The following is a 22,056-nucleotide window of genomic DNA, read 5'->3' as shown; positions in this document are numbered from 1 at the left end:
TGCAATTACCTGCAGGAGGAGATGATACTTCAGTACTCGTTGCATTGGTACCATCAGCAAATCCCTCAAGGAAAAACGCCCATTATTTGCCCTTCGGGAACATTCCTGAAAATCATTTGTTTACTCGATGATCTTGAGGTATATACAGCAAACATCTAGTAAGAGGCACATTTACTAAAGGTCGAATATCGAGGGTTAATTAACCCTCGATATTCGACCATCGAAGTAAAATCCTTCGACTTCGAATATCGAAGTGGAAGGATTTACCCCAAATACTTCGATCGGACGACCGAAGGAAAAATCGAACGTTTCGAAGGATTTTAATCCATCGATCAAAGGATTGTCCTTCGATCAAAAAAAAAAGCTTAGAAAGCTTATGGGGAAGGTCCCCCTAGGCTAACATTGTAGCTCGGTAGGTTTAAAGTGCCAAAGTAGATAGTTTAAGTTTTTTTTAAAAGATACAGTACTTCGACTATCGAATGGTCGAATAGTCAAACGATTTTTAGTTCGAATCGTTTGATTCGAAGTCAAAGGTCGAAGTAGCCTATTCAATGGTCGAAGTACCCAAAAAAAAACTTCGAAATTTGAACTTTTTTTCATTCGAATCCTTCACTCGAGCTTAGTAAATGTGCCCCTAAGTGTACCTAAATACATGCCTTCTATATTTTGCTCCTGTGGACCCAGATCATATGTCATTTCTTAAAAGAATTGTCCCAGGTATACTGAGTAATTATTATTTTACCTCCAGCTTCATTCTGACTCCTTCATGTTCCATTGAAGTCTTCTCTAGATATTTAGTGGCAGATTCCACCTGACTGCAGTATGTGCCATAGATAAGGAACCTGAGTAAAAGGGACACTCAATTAAGGATATTGTGTATATTTGTGCACATTTTTATTTACATAGATTTATTGTTACCTACTTTTCTTTGTTTCGCAGGAATACTTGGTACAGGTTCTGTTGGGTTTTGTAAAAGGTGCAACTCTTCATTTCTGATAGAAAGGCTTGGTGAAGATCCAAGAGATCCTAAATCAAAGAGTAAATAAAAGAAGATGGGTCTACACACTCTAACTTGGTGTTTTGTACTATATATATCAGAGAGGTATTTCATAATCACATAAAAGCATAAAGCTGTAGGCTAAGTGCTTTTATACAGGTTATAGAACTTCCAGGTGACTTCTAATATCCTCATATTTAACAACAGGGATCCATTATTTTTAAAAATCCAACCAAGTGTTTCAGTGAGTCATATGACACAAACTATACATTAAGCACCAACTATAACTGAGATAATAGAGAGATATATTAATGTTCTTAGTGTTGTGTAGAGAATATTCCTTCTCTACATATTCACTCTTCATCAAATCTACCATATTAATTGTCCCTGGAAGAGCCCAAGAAGCAGCATCCCAGTAGCGTATATTTCAGGCCCCTAGGTTGACCAGTTTTACCAATACTGATTTAAACTGTATATGAATTATAACCTCACCGGGCCCCTATACCTCCTGGGCCCCCCTGCAGCCGCAGGGTCTGCTTCCTCTATAGTTACGCTCCTGAGCATCCCTGTCTACCATAACCAGTGGAGTATCCAGATGTTACTGGGCCCCACAGCAAATTGATTTTAGGGCCCCAACACATCCAGAGATTGTCCTGTTTTACCAATATGTGTTGAAATCGCTCATTTTTTGGGCCTCGTGGACCCACCATACCTCGTGGGCCGCAGAGTATGCTTTCTCTGCAGTTACGCCCCTATTTCACAAGATATCTTTGGTGTTGCTGGTAATTTCTTCAATATATATATATATATATACACCTGGATAACACCTGAACTGGCACTTATATAACAGTGTAACAAACTGTAACCCACAGCACCTTAATACCCCTCTGAATTGTGTCTGTATGTTACCCTCCCATTTAGACTGTAAGCCCTACGGGGTAGGGTCCTCTAGCCTTTTGTTTCCTTGAGCACTCAATCTGCATTGTAAATATATTTTATATTTATGTGAATTGTATTCTAATAATGCACTTATTGTTACTTTTTATTCCAATGACCCCTTGTTTGTTACTACTAATTTATTGTTTTGTTGTACAGTGCTTTGCCCTCAAGGAGCGCTTTACAAATAAAAATATACATACATACATACATACATATATATGTGTGTGTTTTTACAGGAGATTCATGGAAGCAACATTACTTATAAACATTGTATAAAGTACATTCACCATTGAAGGGAATTAAGGTATTTCCAGGGAGATACCTCTGTGATTTCACAAGATCAATCACAAAACAATAGTGAAACTGGCAAATGAATGACCAATGTGCCTGTATTCTATATATATATCAAAGAAAAGTGAAAAAGGAAATTAGAATAGTAAAGTTACAATAAAACTAGCTTAAAAAAAGAATCATGTACAAATGATAAAATAAGTTGTATTAAGAAATTAGATTTATGCATTTTTATTTTCACCTTAATGTTGATAAAGATGGTGTTCGTTTCATTTTGACCCAGGAACATTTGTAGTGGTTTCATAAAATACTGTAGAGAACAAAAAACACAACCTTCACCATATGTCTAGAACTGTAATTGACCTTTTTTAAAAGACTCCTATGGCAGAATGTAAATTGCCAGTATTATAAAAAATAATTGGGTGTATTATTAGTACTTTGCTCTGAGATTCTTAGCAAATGACATAAATCTGCATCTCTAACACATAGAAATTGTAATTCTACTATTGCCACTAAGAGGTATTCTTTTGAGGGAGTTGTCCTAATAGAAGGTGCAGACCCATGCAAAGTCAGTCTTATGATTAACTAATATATTGCATAGCTTGAGCTCTGAACTAAACATAAGTACTAGAAACAGGTTCAATTCCGCCAGTGATGTAGGTACCTGGGTAATAGATTCCAGTGTGCCTGTATATTTTTCTTCTGTCTGGTATAATTCCTGAAGGCAGCATCTCCTCATATCATCTGCAGTCATTTTCTAATATAAGTAGAAAAAAAATCAGATGTTCACATGCTCTTTCTACCACCCAGTGCAACTAGCTTTCCTGACATTTATCTACAAATGTACCAAGTTATTATGTATGTACCAGGGGACCTATAGGGTCCCTGATAGCACCAATAAGGTGCTATCAGGGGACCCTATAGCTGCTATCAAGATCAAAGTATATCAAAAGTTGGTGCAGATAAATACATAATTCCCAGTCCACCTTTCTAAAGGCATTAGCCTTCCCGTTATCTAACATGAAGCTTCACTGCAGCAGAGTAATGTATCTAACTTTCTCTTTTACCACTTGCCTACATGTAACCCTTCTTCAATGACACAGTTAACCAGTTAATCCTCAGTACCTGAGTCATCTTTAATGTTCACGTCTCCCCAAGCACAAATAATGTATTGTGAACTTTGCAGATACTTTACACCTCGAGAAGGCCTTTGCATATCTTTACAGAAATTACCCCATCTGTAGGTGCTGCAGGTTGCTCCTCAAGCTTCATGAGATCTTCATAGATCTCATTTCCTTCTTCTTCCTCCATATCAACACAGTCATAGAGGTCCTCATCTTCCTCACCCGTATCGCTGTGTGATGAAACAAAAAACATTTAGGTTTAAATTCTAAAATGTACTACTATTTTAATGTTTGTACCACAGTCTTGGTTACTTGTAAATCTAAAAGAAAACTGGTATTGGCCTTTCATCTAATGTTGTAGGATGCTTTTTATGATATGGGTACCTAAGCGATGTCCTGAGCCTTTGGCTACATACATGGTAGTTATATATCAAGTCTGGGTTACAGTTGGGGAATTTGCAGAAACATTCCAGTACACCGGGAACTACAACACTATGAGGCCTATTTACTGTGTGTGCATTTCATAAAGAGCCCAGCCTGAAACGTGTTATCCGCTAACCCATTTAACACTTGCAGTCAAAGATTAGTCTCAATATTACTACGTTGCATTGGCTTGATAGACAATGTAGAGATAATTATTTGTAAAATACATCAAAATCTTGGTCCTGAATTAATTTTTACCCCATTCAAAACATTTTTTATAAACCCTTAGTTATACTTACTACCTGAGCTCCCTAGCTAGGGTAAGTGCAGTTTTTTTTTGTTTTTTTTTTAACATGTAGGGGCCCTGGCCAAATGTTTTTTTTAATAACTTGTAGGGGCCCTAGCCCAACACTGTTTTGTCTTTAATTTGTTGGGCGTCCTTGGCCACCAATGTTTTTCTTTAATTTGTAGGAGGCCCTGACCATCAAAACTGTTTTAATGCTTGTGTGGCCTTCATACTGATGGGTAAGGGAGGGGTGGTGAGGGAGGCCCAGAAAATGTTTCTGATGGCAGCCCTGTTTACTGTTAAGGACAGGAAGACCTCAACAACGTGTGCATAAGAGGCAATGAAACAGCTTTATCCAGGAAAGATTGGTTATGAAGTCCTCTCTTCCCCTTGGTGCTGTTTGTACTTGATGGAGTAATTATTAAAAATAAGTTGCCAACTAATTTTTTCTCCTTTTTGACTCTTTTGAGGATCCATGTATTTTAGATATAGAAAAAACCCACAGACAAGCCTCTTATCAGCACAAGTACAATATATCAGGTTTATGTTGCATTCAGATATGTTTATTACTGTATGTGCTTGCTGCATTTTTGTCACGTTCCTTTGGCCCTGTATAATAAGCACTTTACTGGAGTTAAAACACTTACTCAATCTGATCAGAAAGTCCACTATAGATATCTTCATCTGTCACTAGTTCTTCAGTGGGAAATGGTCTATTGAAGACAGAAAATGTCACAGACTGCATTAAACAAAGTTAGTTACAGTTGGCATTTCACAGATTGAACAGTGGACAGTTTATTGTAACTAATAGAAATATGCCAGGGACAATGGCACGTGGTGACACTGTATTCATTTAAGGACAGGGTTGAGGACAGAAAGCATGTTGTTTAGAACTGATCGTACTCACTCAAAACCCCTGCTCTGAGCAACTGAAGTCCAGGACAGGATGGACAGTGTGTCAATAACCTGTTGGAGGAAAGAGTAAAGAATGAATAAAACCTAAAAACTACCACTTGGAAACTGTATGACAAGCAAAATCTACACCCTCAATATGTGGGGTTGGTCAACATTTGCCACAATCTCAGTTGCATTGTTTGTGCTGCTAATTACAACAAAACTCAGTACTGAAATGTAATATATTAGCCCCTTAGACTTTTTTTAGTTAAGGTTGTGGCAGACGGGCAGATTCGGGGAGATTTAGTCGGGATATTTAGCCACCTGGCGACTAATCGCCTCTTCTGCGTGGTGACAATCTCCCCGAACTGCCTTCAGTCTGCCTTCCACCTGCTTGAATGAAGAATCGCTTGCGCTAATGCTAGCGCAGGTGATTCTTCATTCAAGCAGGCGGAAGGCAGTTCGGGGAGATTGTCACCCAGCAGAAGAGGCGCCTAAATCTCCCCGAATCTGCCTGTCTGCCCCAACCCTTAAAGCCCTATCTGTGATCCAAAATCTGTTCAGGGCTACTGTTATAGCCAGGTTACAAACAGAGATAAAATAGTTGGCTAAATCCCAGCTGTAATTATAAAAGTTTTGAAACAAAGGCAGTTTTATGACGTGCCATCTCTTGTCATAAAGGGGAAATCCATTAAATTATTTTGTTTCATTATATGATAAAAGAAAATGTGAAAAACATCATTTTACAATATATATGAAGAATGTCAGTGATTGAATATATTTGTAAATGAATATCACCCCCTTGATATTCAAATCAATGCCCTCTGTACCTCACGTGAATAAAAGTATCTGGTGTGAGATGTCTCGGATCCTCCAGTACAACAGTGATGGTTGTTGCTACTTTATCTTTCATTATGTAAATTTAAAAAAATGTTTACATATATTTATCTCAATGTGCCACTAAAGTATATTTCAGTATGCAATATATATATACAGTATATTGTATTCTTGATAATTGTTGTCTTGCTAATCCCAGTTCCTGATGTAAATGTAAATAAAATATTGTTGTAAACTTTTCCTCTCATCGCACCTATAAAGTGCAGACCCAGAAATTTAAAAAATTATCATAAGTGCCATTTGCCAAATAGTTGCTATCCTGGTCCCAAGCCTAGTGACCTTTCATTCAGTCTAGACTGCCCCCACGAAACCGAACCACAGAAACCCTTCCAGAAACAGAGTGGAAATGGTATGAGTTATTGAGGAAATTGCAAAAGTCGGGTCTCTGTATTTCAGAATTTTTAACATATACATATATTAGAGAACTACATAATATTTGTGGAAAATCCAGATTAACAAATACTATACATTTGGCAATATGAAATTTTGTAAATGACAACTACAAATAAATTTCACATGTACTAAAATATATGTGACGACACCAACATAATAGTAAAGGAGGTGGCCATATATGGGCAGATTAAAGCTTCCAATATCGGTCAGCTTATCTGCCCGTGTATGGGGGCTTCCGACGGGTCGGGAAGGTTTAAATTTTCAGGCGATCAAACCGTCATAGCCCATTGCTCCTCGTTGTAATTCAATCATTCAGCCCTAGGGCGAATGTTCGGATATAACCCTGCTGTTGGTGGGCATATCGGGGAAAGATCCGCTCGTTTGGTGATATTGTTGCCAAACGAGCGGATCTTATTGTATAAACCTGCACGCACTGCATAAATTCTGGAACTCATTGGGGAAAATTTTACTTTAATATGTATACAGAAAACTCACTCAGAAATATCACAGATTGCTTCTTTTTCAGTTTAACAATTTGCTCCAACCCCTGTTACTGTATTTTCTTTATCTTTCCAAAATAAAAGCATGGGCATAAGTAAGAGCAAGAAGAACACAGCTATTGAGCCAGTACCCACCTGTTTTTTTTTTTAGACACAGGGAGCTTTTTATGTTTGTCTAGGATATACAGTATATACATTATATGATGTCAAATTGTATGATGTCATCAGGGTCAGCCCAGGCTAGCTGGGAGCACCAGGCAACCCAGCCGGGAGCCCCAGGCAACCCAGCCGGCCCCTTCGCCCCCCACAGCCGTGTGAGTGTGTATGAGTGTGAGCACATGCATGCAAACACTCACAGGTGCACTTTGAAATTGTAAAGTAGGACTCATCCAGCCAGACTAGGGGTAGGCAGCAGGGAAGGTACGTCCTAGGCATGTGTCTCTATTGCCTACCCCTAGTTCCAGACCTGGATGTTATACACATAAAGCAAATGGGAATGCTCAGGTCCAAAAAATTACTGGATGGCAGAATCTTTCCCTTAGGCTTCCATTTGGATGGTATTGTATAGACACACTGCAAAGGTTACATGCTGCGTTTCATACACTGCAGAGAGTGTATATTGTGTACACAAAATTATACAAAAATGATAAGTGGAATGCAATGGTGAATTCCCTCTAAGCCACAATGAGAAGCACTGGGCATACAAGGGGGGATCAGTAATTCCTCCCAATAGTCAGGTTATATCAGCCTGTGTAATGTAGAACATTCTCTGTGCAAAGTGCTGCTCTGTGCTGGAGTTTCCCAGCAGTTACTGAAAAAGATCTGACTGAACAGGAAGTGTGTAAAACCCACAGGGGAACTGAAACAACAGTGCTTTCATGGAGGGCTTACACACAGTGATGTCGGTGTGATACCATTTACTGTACTGTGCTGTACTATTCTGTACAGTCAGTGTGTGGGGCTTATTTATAAACGCAGAACAACTCAGAATGACAGCGAATATATTTGCACAGTATGTGTTTATAAAGCTGGACTAAATGGAGTATTTAATGTGCAAATGTAATTGTAAATTTTTAATTGCACTTTAACTGTCCTTAAATGGGAAGTTAGTTATGTTATAGAAAGTCTAATTCTAAATAACTTTTCCGTTGGCCTGTATTTTTTCTTTTTTTATATTTTTTTTTTGATTCTTCTTCTTCTATAATAAATCTGTAGTTTAGGGTCTACAAGTAGAAATTGATGGAAGAGGCCCAGGTGCACCGCCCTGAGCCCTCAGCACGGGGAGCGTATAAACCGGAAAAAAAAAACCTTTGGAGCAGGCACTCGATGTGTGAATAAATTCAATGTAAGGAGTTTATTGTGTCCACAGACTTACGCGTTTCGTGATAAACACTTAATCATAGGCCTATGATTAAGTGTTTACCACGAAACGCGTAAGGCTGTGGACACAATAAAATCCTTACGTTGAATGTGTTCACCTAGTGGAAGACTGCCTTCATTGAGTGCCTTCTTCTTCTTCTGTCACATTCAAGCTTTCAATTCGGGGTCACTGACCCCATCTAAAACAAATGCTCTGTAAACCTACAAATTTGTTATTGCTACTTTTTAATTTCTCCTCTTTCTATAAAAGGCCTCTCCTATTCACATTCATAGCAATGCATGGTTGCTAGGTTAATTAGCACCCTAGCAACTGCATTGCTGAAACTGCAGACTGGAGAGCTGCTAAATAAAAAGCGGAATATCTAAAAAACCGCAAATGAAAACCAGTTGCAAACTGACTCAGAATGTCACACTAAAAGTTAATCTAAAGGTATTTTGAGAGCTTTTTTATATGTTGCAAAATTGTAAATATTTCTGCACCCACACTCTTCATTCAAGCTATACCACAACTTTGTTGGCAGAGAAAAATATACGCTAAGCAGCTTGTGCAAATTACAATCAAAGCTATATTCACACACATCAATCATTCACAGGAAAGATGGTTACAGCAGTGATGTGTTAAAGTGTTTAGGGGAAAACATGCCCAAAACAACCATATAGAAATATGAGCTGCACAAATTTTGTAAATGATCTCCTGGGTGCATTTTTAAAACATTCAAATGTTTACTTATTTATTAAAATATTAAAATATTATTTAAATCTGAATCCAAAAAAGCAATTGAATAAAATCCTGATAAATAACTCAATTACCCTGAATTTGTAAAAAAAAATAAAAAGTGCTTTGAATTTGCCATATACAACTCCCATTGACTTTTATATGAACTTGGATTTTAAACATTTGTTTGCGCTAAATAGAATATCATTTTTAAAGCATAATTCGAATACAGGAGTTTTGGGTCAAAAAATTTTCATCTAGGCAAATATTTGAACTTGAACATAAGTCATAAATCACCCTCATAGTTGTCTGGGTGTTACCATGACTTACTGGAAACGAATCAGTGTTACTAGAGATTATTATAAACCCTTGCTCTGTGGTCAGGATTTTTGTTGCCCAAATTTCTATTTTGGGCATATTATTCCCTCCTTATCTGCAGGCAATGATCATTCACTAAAAATGTTGCATTTTGGGCTAACAAAACTGGCAATTGTGGGTCCACATTTTCCAGCTGTGCCTAAATGACCCCCCTTTATTATTGCCAGCTCTTCTTATATGGAAAAAGTGCAAAAGCAAGTCATATGGATATGATATTACACAGATAATCATCTATTTGAGCCTCTCACTGAGGTGCAGTTATTACTCTGTTACACCTCTAAAAAAATGTTCTAGTGCCAGTTTCTTAATTGATTTCTTTCTTTTTAAGAACTGTACTTGTTTACAGTTATTCAGAAATAAGAGGATAGTAAAGTGGGAAAGCTTTTCTGAGAGGGTGTTGTTCTTGGTAACCTCAAATGCTTATTTAGTAATGAAATGTGGGTCACTGCAGACCACAGCACAGAAAATATTCCCAGACATATCAAAGCTTAAGTGGTTAAAGGGATACTGTCATCGTAAAACATGTTTTTTTTAACACATCAGTTAATAGTGCTACTCCAGCAGAATTCTGCACTGAAATCCATTTCTTAAAAGATTTTTGTATATTCAATTTTGAAATCTGACATGGGGCTAGACATTTTGTCAATTTCCCAGCTGCCCCCAGTCATGTGACTTGTGCCTGCACTTTAGCAGAGAAATGCTTTCTGGCAGACTGCTGTTTTTCCTTCTCAATGTAACTGAATGTGTCTCAGTGGGACATGGGTTTTTACTATTGAGTGTTGTTCTTATATCTACCAGGCAGCTGTTATCTTGTGTTAGGGAGCTGCTATCTGGTTACCTTCCCATTGTTCTTTTGTTTGGCTACTGGGGGGGAAGGGAGGGGGGTGATATCACTCCAACTTGCAGTACAGCAGAAAAGAGTGATTGAAGTTTATCAGAGCACAAGTCACATGACTTGGGGCAGCTGGGAAATTGACAATATGTCTAGCCCCATGTCTGATTTCAAAATTGAATATAAAAAAATCTGTTTGCTCTTTTGAGAAATGGATTTCAGTGCAGAATTCTGCTGGAGCAGCACTATTAACTGATTCATTTTGAAAAAAATTTTTTTCCCATGGCAGTATCCCTTTAAAGCAAACTGACACCTGTAGAGAATATACTGTATATCTTATACAATATAGATGTTATAGACACCACTGACTGTAAACAGTAAAGGAAGACCAGGCGAGTGGTCTTAGGGGATTGTGTGTTTACAGAGTTTATACATTGCTCACCAGTGTTGGACTGGAGGGGTGTGGTCCCACCGGAGCTTCTACACCAAGGGCCTGCAAAACCCAAGGGCCCCCTGCTCCCCTCTGCTACCCCCATGGGCCCTCCGCCCGAGGGCAAATCTTTGTAGAGGTGACTTATCCATGTGAGGTAGGGTGTAAAGTGCTAAAAACAGCAGCAGGCCACCATATTTTTCCCACCTTGCACTATACCTGCTGTTAATGCAAAAAGGTCTTTAGGTAGACTTTGGTTATTTATATATAAATATAAATATATATATATATATATATATATATATATATATATATATATATATATATATATATATATATATGAAGGAAAAAACCGCACTGCTCAGAACAATTCAATAAAAATTTATATATAGGATATAAACCATATCCTGTGTCTTAAACTACCGTCTCATAGACTTTATTTTTATGGACTGTAGGTGAAACTTGTTTGACAAATGATGCACTTACATGACCACAGTCCGATATTTCAAGTGGACCTGTGTCTTAGGCAGCTGGAGATTTAATTGCATCAAGTTTCTTAATTGGAGGCATCCGGACATATGTGACATATGGATGAGCTAGACAACGAGGAAAGAGTTATAAAGATTTGTTTTACACATTGACACAGGTTGATATTTAGTTACATAGTAGTAAGATATAGAAATGTTACTTTTGTTGCGCTAGTGGAATGGATGTATCACAGCACTGTATACTGAAGCACAGAGTTCACAACACTTGGAGATTTATTATAATTAATTGAAAGTCTATGAGACGGTAGTTTGAGACACAGGATATGGTTTATAATTTATTGCATGACACAGGAGGTCACATACACATGAGTCACTGGCAGTAATAGACACTGAGTTCTGTGAGCTCCATAATGGGTGCACGATTAGTTCAATCACCGGGTGTTTTAATTATTGGTGGGAGGTAAACGCTTTTTATACGTCAGCTCACGTTGATGATGTCACTGGAGGTTCGCACCAACATTTTGTATTTATTTTGATGGATGTATTCGTTGTTTGTGCTTTGAACAAGGCAGCCGAAACATCAGTATGTGCCAATAATACATTTTTATTCAATTGCTATAAGTCCTGAGCAGTGCGGTTTTTTCCTTGATATACAATTTGGATTTTTCCAAAACCAGCACCCAGGTGCCATTGGACCCTGTTTTTCGTGAGTGCCAATATTCCAATGTGTATATATATATATATATATATATATATATATATATATATATATATATATATATATATATATATATGGAAAGAAGATCAGCACTCACTGTAGTTTTGGTGAATTCGTGTTGATTTATTTGTCAAAAATCACATCTTATCCGACGTTTCGGTCCCGCATGGGGACATTTCTCATGCGGGACCGAAACGTCGGATAAGATGTGATTTTTGACAAATAAATCAACACGAATTCACCAAAACTACAGTGAGTGCTGATCTTCTTTCCATATATATGAACCACATTTGGATCGAGCACCACTGGCTTTACCTTTTGGTTTGTGTGCGGGCACTGTGGGACTTCATATATATATTTTGTCACATTCAGCACCCTATATCCAGAACCCAAGCTAAGCTCCCTGGTCTCGGATCACACTTCTGCCTTTAACTGCCGTCTTTCACCTCGGGAGGAGCCCTCGACTAATTGGATGCCGCCAGGTCTTAACAGAGAGAAAAGCTAACGGTTCTGGACTAGCAAAGGGGCACGATTGTCTCACCAGGATACAGAAGGAAGAACACCACCAGAAATGGGCAGGCCGCGCCAGCACAAGCAGTTGGAATAGTCAGACAGGCCAGAATCAGGATATAGATCGTACAATAATCAGAGAACAGGCAAGGTTTCAGGATTGGAGATATCAATGTAGTTTCAGACAGGCAAGGTCAGGATTGGAGAGGTCAGAGTAGTAAGCAGGCAGGCAAGGGTCAAACACAGTAGATCAAACAGGAATCACTTACGAATAAACACCCAGGAACAAGCTAATTGAACCTAACAACGGGCAAGGTCCTGTAATCCAAATGGGCTTTAAATACATTTGAATTTCGCGCCAAATGCGAGCTGGCGTCATCACGCCAGCGCGACTGCGCCTTTAAATGAAGAATGTGCGCACAGCACGCGCCTATAGAGGAAGCCGGCACAGGAGGAGGAAGCAGCGCAGTGGGCGTCCACGCCGAGAATGCGGCTATGGACCCCACTGCCCACTAGGCCACCAGGTTAAGGCTTCCTTACATATATATATACACGTAAAAAATGCAAATACAGTGGTCACAGTTTTCTGCAAACAGGGTCTGGACTGAACTGACTTTTACAGTAGAGAGGTGCATTGGGAGTATCTAAGAAGGGTGTGAATAAGCTACCCAAAATCAGCCTTAATGGACCTCCTAAAAAAGGTAATGGGATACAGAGTCTTGGGAGTCAAGTAAACTAAGGTGCTACTGTAACTTTATAAAGAAATGAAAAACACAGAGGTGATTACTTGTTACCCCTAGTATTTTTAAATGGCAAAATTCAGCATTTCCCTAAATTGTATATGCTCTGGATAACTTAATGTGCTCTTTGTTGACTCTTGTATGCCAACCTTGGTTTTGACTACTATCTCCAGATAACTCATTTTTCATCAGTGCATATGAGGTAGATCAGCAGTGCACACCTGCTCTAGGAACATTCTTCCCATGTATATCTTTTGGCAACCCCAGAGTAAAGGTGTGTAGTACCGTCAGACCACCAAAACTTTACAAGTTTACAAGCTTATTGGAATAATCATGTGATGAAGGATTGTTGTAGCTGAAACATTTTATGCTGTACATTATAAACAAATGACATGATTATTGAAGAGTTTAATTTGTGCTGAATTACTTTACTCTAACAAACTACCTTTCCAGTTTTAAACAGTACGGGTAGGCAAGCAGCTACCTCATCAACTGGCATACACCTCAGTATGTTTAAGGTTCGGGGTAAAGGCTCACCCAAGTTTGGGGGGTGGGCATGGTGGGAAGGGTCAAAGTCCATAGGCATTCTCCTAGAGAGACACAATAAGGTTGCAATGAATATATCAGTGAAGGGTTGCTTGTTTTATGTTGTTTGGTGTGTATACAGTCTACAAAATCTGGGCCAACTAATAGGATACAATATGACACATTGGGGTAGCTGGAGGCCTGGCAAGCCCAGTACTATAATATCAAACATTTACCATGGCAGCTGTAACAATTGTATCATGGAATGTCAGAGGTCTTAACTCTAAATTTAAAAGGGAACTAATCCTTAACCATTTTCACAGATACGGCCCGGATGTTGTCCTACTTCAAGAAACACACTTAGACAAAAACTGTTAGCGTTCAAACGGCACTGGGTAGGAAATGTGTACCACGCCCCTTTCTCAACTCACTCCAGGGAAGTCTCCATTTTGATAAAGAAAGGGATACCGTATGAGCTTCTCACTTTGCACACTGATTTCTCTGGTAAGTTTATTGTTTTGCACTGCAGGATTCATAACATGCCAATCATTCTAGTAAATGTGTATTTTCCTCCACCATTCTCCCTTACCAGGGCCGGAACTAGGGGTAGGCAGAAGAGGCACGTGCCTAGGGCACAAAGGTAGAGGGGCACCAGGCATGTACTTCTTCTGAAGTCTTCCCCTAGTTCGGACTGGTGTCCAGAAGCTGTGGCAGCAGCGTGTGCAGTTTGTGGCATAGTGTGCCCTCTTCCATTCATGTGAATTTACGGTTCCTCTGCCCTTGCGCCACTCCATGTATGCGCATTCACGCATCCTCAGGGCTAGCGCTCTTCTGCGCATGCACACTTGCGCGTACTCAGCGGGGGGTGACATAGTTGACCGGGTTGCCTAGGGCGCTTGGCCAACTGCCACTGTCCCTTACAATCCTACAGCAGAATTTCCCAACAGGTAATGCCCTTCCTATTGATAGGGTTGCCACCTTTTCTGGAAAAAAATACCGGCCTTCCTATATTCTTGCAGTTTTTTTAATAATAATTGAAATCAAGCATCATTTTTACCGACCAGGCCGGTAAAATACAGGCCAGGTGGCAACCCTACCTACTGTTACATAGGTGAATTTAATTGCACAGTAAACCCAGAATTGGATAGAATGACAGGATCTAAGGCTGCCTCAACACATCTAAAAGGGTGGATGGAAGCCTTAGTATTACACAGTGTTGGACTGGCCCGCTAGGTACCAAGAAAACTCCCGGTGGGCCCAGGTGTCAGTGGGCCCTCTTGCTTCTAACCATTTTGCTTATGTTATGGTCATTCTCTATTTCTGTATTGGAACAAAAAGGCTAAATAGGTAAAATAATATATTATAGAAAATATAGAAAAGAGACTTGAGAATAAAGAGGTTGAGTGAGGACAGGAGGAAAAATAGTTTGGAGAATGGGCCCATAGTCTAAGGTTTTCTGGTGGACCCCTGGCATCCTAGTCTGAGACTGGCATTACAGATTTATGGTGGAACAAACACCCTGCTGAACAATAGTACTCATGTCACTCCATGACTCATAAATGCTCTCAAGAATTGACTTAGTAATAGGGACAGCAACGTAACTAGAGGGGGGGCGGGCCCTGGCGCGGGACGCGCAGCCAGCGGGCCCCCCGGCCACCATCCGTATGCCCGGAACCGCCTGGAATCAGCCTGGAAATCGTGGCGCACGACCTGCCAGGGGGCCCTGAGGGGGTGCAGGCCCTGGCCCAATTGCACCCCCTGCTCCCCCGGTAGTTACACCACTGAATAGGGACTGCAGCTTTCGCACAACTCCTCCACAAGATTCAATACATCACAAAAGCTCATTCAGACCACTCCCCACTAGAGATTACATTTTCCCTGGGAGTGTCTCCCAAACATGCACTGTGGCTGTTATCACCACTCTGGTTATCAAATAACTTAGCTGTGTTTGCGAATATACTCATTACTGGGACGAAAATGACTCCTCAGCATCCACTAATGTACTCTGGGACACCTCCAAAGCAGTATCTAGGGGAACACTTATAAGTGTGATAAAAGGAGCTAAGGAGGCTAATAAGGAGGATATGAAACAAAAGGAGTCTGGAGTCGACCGAGGGACCTGGTGTTCCTGCTCTGTTTGGATTACCACTGCTCTATGCGAGCAGACGGGCTCTGGTTCACTCCTATGGCTATGCTTAGTTTGTTTCACGGTTACCACTCTGGCCACAAGGGATTTATGTAAGCCATTTCACTGGCTTTAAAACACCCTACTCTGCTCTGACTCATTGCCCAGTATAGGTCTATGTTCCATAGTTCCTGGGTGTGCTTCTAAGTTCAGTATTCGGTTTTGATCCTTGCCTGTTCCTGACTTTGCATTCCTGCTGCCTGAACTGACCCCTGTCTGGGTTTGACTATTCTTCGGATCCTATTTGGTGCTGCGCTTCTGATCTGTGTTTTACCTTGGCCTGTGACCTCGACTACACTTCTGCTTCCTGATTCGGTACAGTATTGTCTGTTTGGTATTGACCTGGCCTGTCCCTTGACCATGCTCCTTGTTCCCTGTCCTTTCTGTATATGTTACGGTTCCCTTGCCTGCCCGAGCTTTTCCCTTGGTTCTCTTGCCTGGTGGCATCTGAGTAGGGGAGGGCTCCTCCCGAAGCCAAAGGCGGCTGCTGTAGGCAGAAGTGTTGGCCGAGACCAGAACCTTCGGGTTTGCTCTGGGTTTTGGGATACCATACGTTATACTTTACTTTAAGCTTAACAGTGAATTAAAAGGAACAGTTCAGTGTAAAAATAAAAACTGAGTAAATAGATAGGCTGTGCAAAATAAAAAAATATTTCTAATATAGTTAGTTAGCAAAAAATGTAATGTATAAAGGCTGTAGTGATTGGATGTGTAACATAACAGAACAGAACACTACTTCCTGCTTTTCAGCTCTATAACTCTGAGTTAGTCAGTGACTTGAAGGGGGGCCACATAGTAAATATCTATTCAGTGAGTTTGCAATTGATCCTTAGCATTCAGCTTAGATTGAAAAGCCTCAATTCTCTGAAAACCAAGAAGTAGTGTTCTGGCTATTATGTGAGACATCCAGTCACTCCAGCCTTTATACATTACATATTTGGCTAACTAACTATATTAGAAACATTTTTTATTTTGCACAGCCTATTTATTTACCCAGTTTTTATTTTTACACTGAACAATTCCTTTAAGATACTTGGTCTGGGCTAACAAATTTCCCAGGGTGGGATGGGTCCCCCTCACGGCCCCATATCATAGGGAAGGGCTAGCTCTGCCCAACATTCAACAAAATTATCTGGTGGGTCAATTAACTTATAGAACTTGATACACAAAGAAAAAGTAGGGAACTCAAGCCTTACAGGCACAGTATGGCTCCCTCAAATTGAGATGTGTACAACATCTCTAACTCTAACACGGGAAAACTCCTTTTCCAACTATATAAATCAATTCTAACTGGAACAATATGCTCCCTTCACTCAGTTACGAACAGTGGGAAGAAGCAACTGGCCATATATACAACTTCCTGATCAGGGGCGTAACTATAGAGGAAGCAGATGCTGCAACTGCAGGGGGGCCCAATGAGGACCTAATTCATATACAGTTTTAATAAACATTGATAAAACAAGTCAATTGCTAAACATTTTGGGAGCCTGAAAAATAATTTGCTGTAGGGCCCAGTATTATCTAGGGACCATTTTATACAATTCAAATTCTTTAACCAAGTGTATATGACACCCACTACATATAAAACTATGGGGAGATCACCTCCCTGATATACCTACACCTAGACAACCTCAATCCAATTAGCACCCAGAAAGATGTACGTGTCACATTGATAATTAGTACAGCGTACCTCTGTTAGATAGTAGCCTCAATTCTAACTGGACAGTGAATGTATGTATTATATATGTTTGCTGTTAGCTGCAAATAAAGAAAATAAAAACCTTTTTTAAAAAAAATGCAGATGATGGACATACTGGGAAACAATTTGAACAAAGTCAAATATCTCATGGAGTCATAGGAGGTGCAATGTCTGCATAAAAGCCAACAAATGCATAGTTTTGTAAAGAAGTGAAGTCACTATAGGTACTAGTGATATTTACCTTTGCAAAATCTCTGACATCAAACAGATCAAATGCCTCAAAGAGGTCAGCTCTGCGCATCTTGAACTTTTCACTGCAGGTGGATAGAAATGTCCGGATATTTTTCAGGCAGAGGAACTGAAAGAAAAGTTAGAATTATTTAGTTAGTAGCCTATTTGAGGCCTAGTTATAAAGCATCCCCTGATGCTATGTCACATGCACTCGTAGAATAAGTGATATGGGGCTCAACATGGCCACCTGCACTGGGAACTCCCTACCTGAATTTAGCCAACGTGTGAAATCTATAATACTTATATCGACACTGTGCAAGGTTGAGAGAAAATGCTATTATATTTTGTATTATTATATTATGTGTAATAAGTTAGTAAAAATAACCTTCCCATAACATTCCCCTTATATGCCATGGGCAGGACATTTCGCTTTGCTCTGAGGTTATTTCAGACAGCCAAAAACCAGGGGAGAATGCTATAATTTGTGGTTTATAACACCTGGAAGGATGTGGGTTTGACAGCTTCAGTTTAGCATTTATGGTTTCTGCATGTCTAAGTGCTGCAGAGAGTTAATGTTAGGAACTTCTTTACCAGCAGGCTTACAGTATAATTTCTGTTTCAAAATGTGCCAGAATAGTATTAGTTTAACCTTCTTTCCCCTGAGCTCCACAAACCAACCAATCCAGTAAGTTATTTTACATAAACTTCCTTTTAACGCTACAACTTACCTCTAGAGATAAGCAAAATGTTTTGTCGTGAACAAACACCAATAGATGTATTGTGCACTGAAAATATTGCATGCAAAATTTTGCATGGTTGTACACAGCAAAAAAAAAAAAACACTCATTGACTTTATTATGTTTGCAATTTTTTGCTGTTTTATGTAATTTTGTTGAAGCAAAATGGGACAGATCTGCTCATCACTACTGACCTCCCTTATTATAGGCCTCTCTTCTAGCACAGCTAGTTTAATGATAAACAGAGTGTATTGTCTGCTGCTGCCTTTCAGTAAAAATACAGAGATGGACAAAAGGACCCTCTCTGTCTGTCACTAATCCTAATATTCTTTAATGACAAGCTCCCTTGCTGTCACACATGGAGTGGTGATGAAAATACCAGCAACACACTGAAATAAGTTGCAGAAGTGCACTAAAAATAATTTATTGAGCCAACATTAAACAAAAAAGCAACGTTTCAGGCCTACAAGGCCCTTTATCAAGCTTGATAAAGAGCCTGGTAGGCCTGAAACGGTGCCTTTTTGTATGATGTGGACTCAATAAATTTATTTTTGTGCATTACTGCAACTTATTTCAGTGTGTTGCTGGTACTTTCATATATACATATTGATATTACTTGTGGCAGGAGTGGGTCCTCCAGTACAGCACCTGACACAAGAAAAGTGTTTTTCTGGGAGGTGAGCACTCCATAGTAGTGAACATGGAGTGGTGATGACATATCTTTGCGTATGGAGGTCCATCAGTCACCACTCCGTGTGCATCAGCCAGGGTGTTTGTCATTATAGAACATTAGGACTAGTGACAATCAGACGTAACATTCCAACTGCTGCTGTATACCACTGGAGGACTGTGGTGCTTGGCTGTCAAAACATGTTGTGTACAGTGGCAAATGAATGAGATGTGGGGCCCCTAGGCTATATCCACAAGCCCCCTTCTAAGCTATTCTGGGGTTGGATGTGTGCAGATCCAGGCATGTGTGAACCCAAACTCTCTACATTGGGTTTGGTTCAGCGTGCACTAGTGGCGGATCACTAGATCTGTGCACATCGGCGCGCACACATACCTTGTCTGCTTTCATCTCCCAGCAGATGCGCTTCATATATAAATAATAAATGAAAAACCTAGATGGGCCCCAAGGCTATAGCCTAGGTGAGCCTGTGCATTAAGCCTCCCCTGGCTGTGTACGAATAGCCTTAGTAGAAATACAGAATCATTTTTGGTGTTACTGATCCTTTAGGCCTAAAACAGGAGCAAAAGGGGTGTCTGACCACACAACTGTCATGTTTCTAGTGACAGGAATGAATGCCACCCACATGTCCCTGCGCATGCATGGCACATTTGACCAGGAAATGCTTGTGTTTGCATTATATGGCAAAATCTGTCCTGGTGCACAATGAAAGCTTGATTGTGCACATGGGATAGGCCTTTTTTTCTATCTGCATTTTTACAAAGCCAGAGAATATGCAATGTGTGTCCTAGGCTTAAGAACCTCTGAATGAAGATAAAGCAGCTACAAAAGCTATCAACTATGGACGTCACAATATAATGGCAGTCCTGCAAACTACACATGCACTAAGCTTGATGCTTCATGCTCCCCTTGGCACACATTTGATACAGTTAGAAGAGACGGGAGGATGGGAGTTAGGGTAGCTGACGGACTGGGAAAAACTGGACAGCTTCACGTACAGTTGTGTTCAGAATAATAACAGTCCAACACCACTAACCTGATCAATCACTGGCAGGTTAGATTACTGGCAGTGGTTAAATACTTAGTTCCCTCAACCAAACTTTTATTAAGAGGAGGGGGGTGGGTTCTCAACCAGGATTTTGCAGAGGGGCCCATTCTTTTTAGCTAAACTTTTGATTTAAACTGGTCAACTAGTATGGTAGCTTTCACATAAACACACATAGATATTAAGTTTAACAGGGATCCATTTGCAGAATAACTGATACATTCATATTTTTCTGAAAATTGCAGAAAATTACCAAAAATTAAATAAAGGATACTTATAACAAGAACATAATATGTTTCACAGTCATAGACAATCTTTGGTATTGTTATCAGGGCTTGGCTCTGGGATAGCTTCAGACAAGGATGCGGAGGTGAAAGGGTGTAGCAGGTTGCCACTATGTAATAAAAATAACATCAGATTTAAATGGGCAGTCCAGTGTAAATATACAAATGCAGGGGCGTAACTACAGAGGAAGCAGACCATGTATAGGGTCCAGTCAAGGGGCAAGAGGGCCTTAAGACCCCCTGGCATCCATCTTCCTATCTAATAAATGTCTCCTTATTTGAGTTCCATTAACTGCAATTTAGCTGACAGTGACAGCAAAAACAGATATACTGTATTAACTTACCCATTGTTATTAAGGTGATGAGCAAAGGCCCATTCTCTCCATTCTCATTTTAGCAGCTTACCACTGCATCTGTGCTTATACACACCTGCTGTATACCTGCACCAAGAGCCAGGACTAATTAGCCAGTGGCATCATTATTTACAATCAAAGAAGTAGCTAAGGTTCTGCTTAAAATGCCACAAAAATGTACTATTTATTGGGCCTGTTGAGGGCTGTAAAGGGCTGTAGAGGATTTACTAGCTCCCTGCAAGCCTAGGGACAAACTTTGTGCCCTGGTTCCCTTCCAAAAATTGCATGAACCGTTGAATAATCCCATAATGAAAGACTGCCATTTTGAGTTCTAAAGTCAGTTCCTATCTCTATATAATGCACTGTTCTAAAAAAAAACACACCCACTCACTATGTTAATTTCACATCCTGCAAATCATACCTTTCTATATTGGGGCCCTTTCTGACAAGGGCCCCTAATTCCCCTGATGCTGGCACGGCATTCATGCTAGATTACTTCAGCCAATGGGTGGACAGAGACATAGGCAGATTTCCAAGATAGCCAAAAGGCTAGGGGATGCCAAAACTCTCCAATGCATACCTCACAACTGTCCCATTCTTTGCAGGACAATTCCGATTTTGTTCTGTTGTTCTGAGTGTCTGTGACACTCATCCTCAGTGTACTTTGAGCAGCTGTTAAGAAGCTAAGCTTGGGGGGTTGTTGAAAATCATTAAGTAGAAATGGAGGTTTGCCTGTCAAATAAGCTACAGGTATAATTATTAAATTCTAATGCTAATTGTGCTGGCTTCCGAGCTGCCATGTTCCAATAATCTGAATTATTTACTAGTCAGCCTTATATTGTGGCACAAAGGTGGGGACAAGTAATGACTTTAATTTTGCATTCTGCACTTCCTAGATATTACTGCACTCCTCACATTCTCCTCCTCCTCGCTATAATTGTAGCCTGTGCATATACATGTTTATCAGACCCCCATTCTGGTACATGTGTGCACAAAACGGTGCCTGCTTGCTTGCTTGCTCTCTAGAGGGGGGGCGGGCCCTAGTGCGTGACGCGCAGCCGGGCCCCGCCCCCTCCATACGGCCGCATTTGGCTGCATTTGTCAGTGGCGCGTGAGCTGCCGGGGGGCCTTGAGGGGGTGCGGCCCTGGCCCGCTCGCACCCCCTGCTCCCCCGGTAGTTCCGCCACTGTGTGATTGTGAATTCCAAGACTGAAGGAAACAAGATATAAATAAAATGTTATTTTGCTTGACAAGTACAATAGAAAAGAACCATCTGGAATTACTTCTTAGGCTGACAGGTCCCATTTATAGGCTTACAATTATTTACAGTATCTATAAAGTGGCCACACAGCCAAATTAGGGTTTGCCTAATAT

General features: G+C 40.2%; 1 protein-coding gene across 4 annotated transcripts in view; it reads right to left on the bottom strand.

The window, feature by feature from the left end:
- Positions 1–22,056, bottom strand: part of LOC108705008 (proto-oncogene vav) — a 57,883-nt gene that overhangs the window by 22,145 nt on the left and 13,682 nt on the right. For all 4 annotated transcript variants that reach the window (XM_041584077.1, XM_041584078.1, XM_041584075.1 and 1 more), the window contains exons 2-10: positions 17,586–17,702; positions 4,968–5,026; positions 4,708–4,773; positions 3,461–3,581; positions 2,892–2,984; positions 2,469–2,537; positions 923–1,026; positions 743–842; positions 10–105 (exon numbers count right to left, since the gene is read on the bottom strand). In XM_041584077.1, coding sequence (XP_041440011.1) covers positions 10–105; positions 743–842; positions 923–1,026; positions 2,469–2,537; positions 2,892–2,984; positions 3,461–3,581; positions 4,708–4,773; positions 4,968–5,026; positions 17,586–17,702 — 825 coding nt within the window. The remainder of the gene's footprint in view (positions 1–9; positions 106–742; positions 843–922; positions 1,027–2,468; positions 2,538–2,891; positions 2,985–3,460; positions 3,582–4,707; positions 4,774–4,967; positions 5,027–17,585; positions 17,703–22,056) is intronic.

Source organism: Xenopus laevis, chromosome 2S (assembly GCF_017654675.1).
Source record: "Xenopus laevis strain J_2021 chromosome 2S, Xenopus_laevis_v10.1, whole genome shotgun sequence".
Classification (NCBI taxonomy): Eukaryota; Metazoa; Chordata; class Amphibia; order Anura; family Pipidae; genus Xenopus; species Xenopus laevis.
The sequence above is the reverse complement of the archived record's forward strand: the minus strand, read 5'-3'. Positions and strand labels throughout refer to the sequence as shown.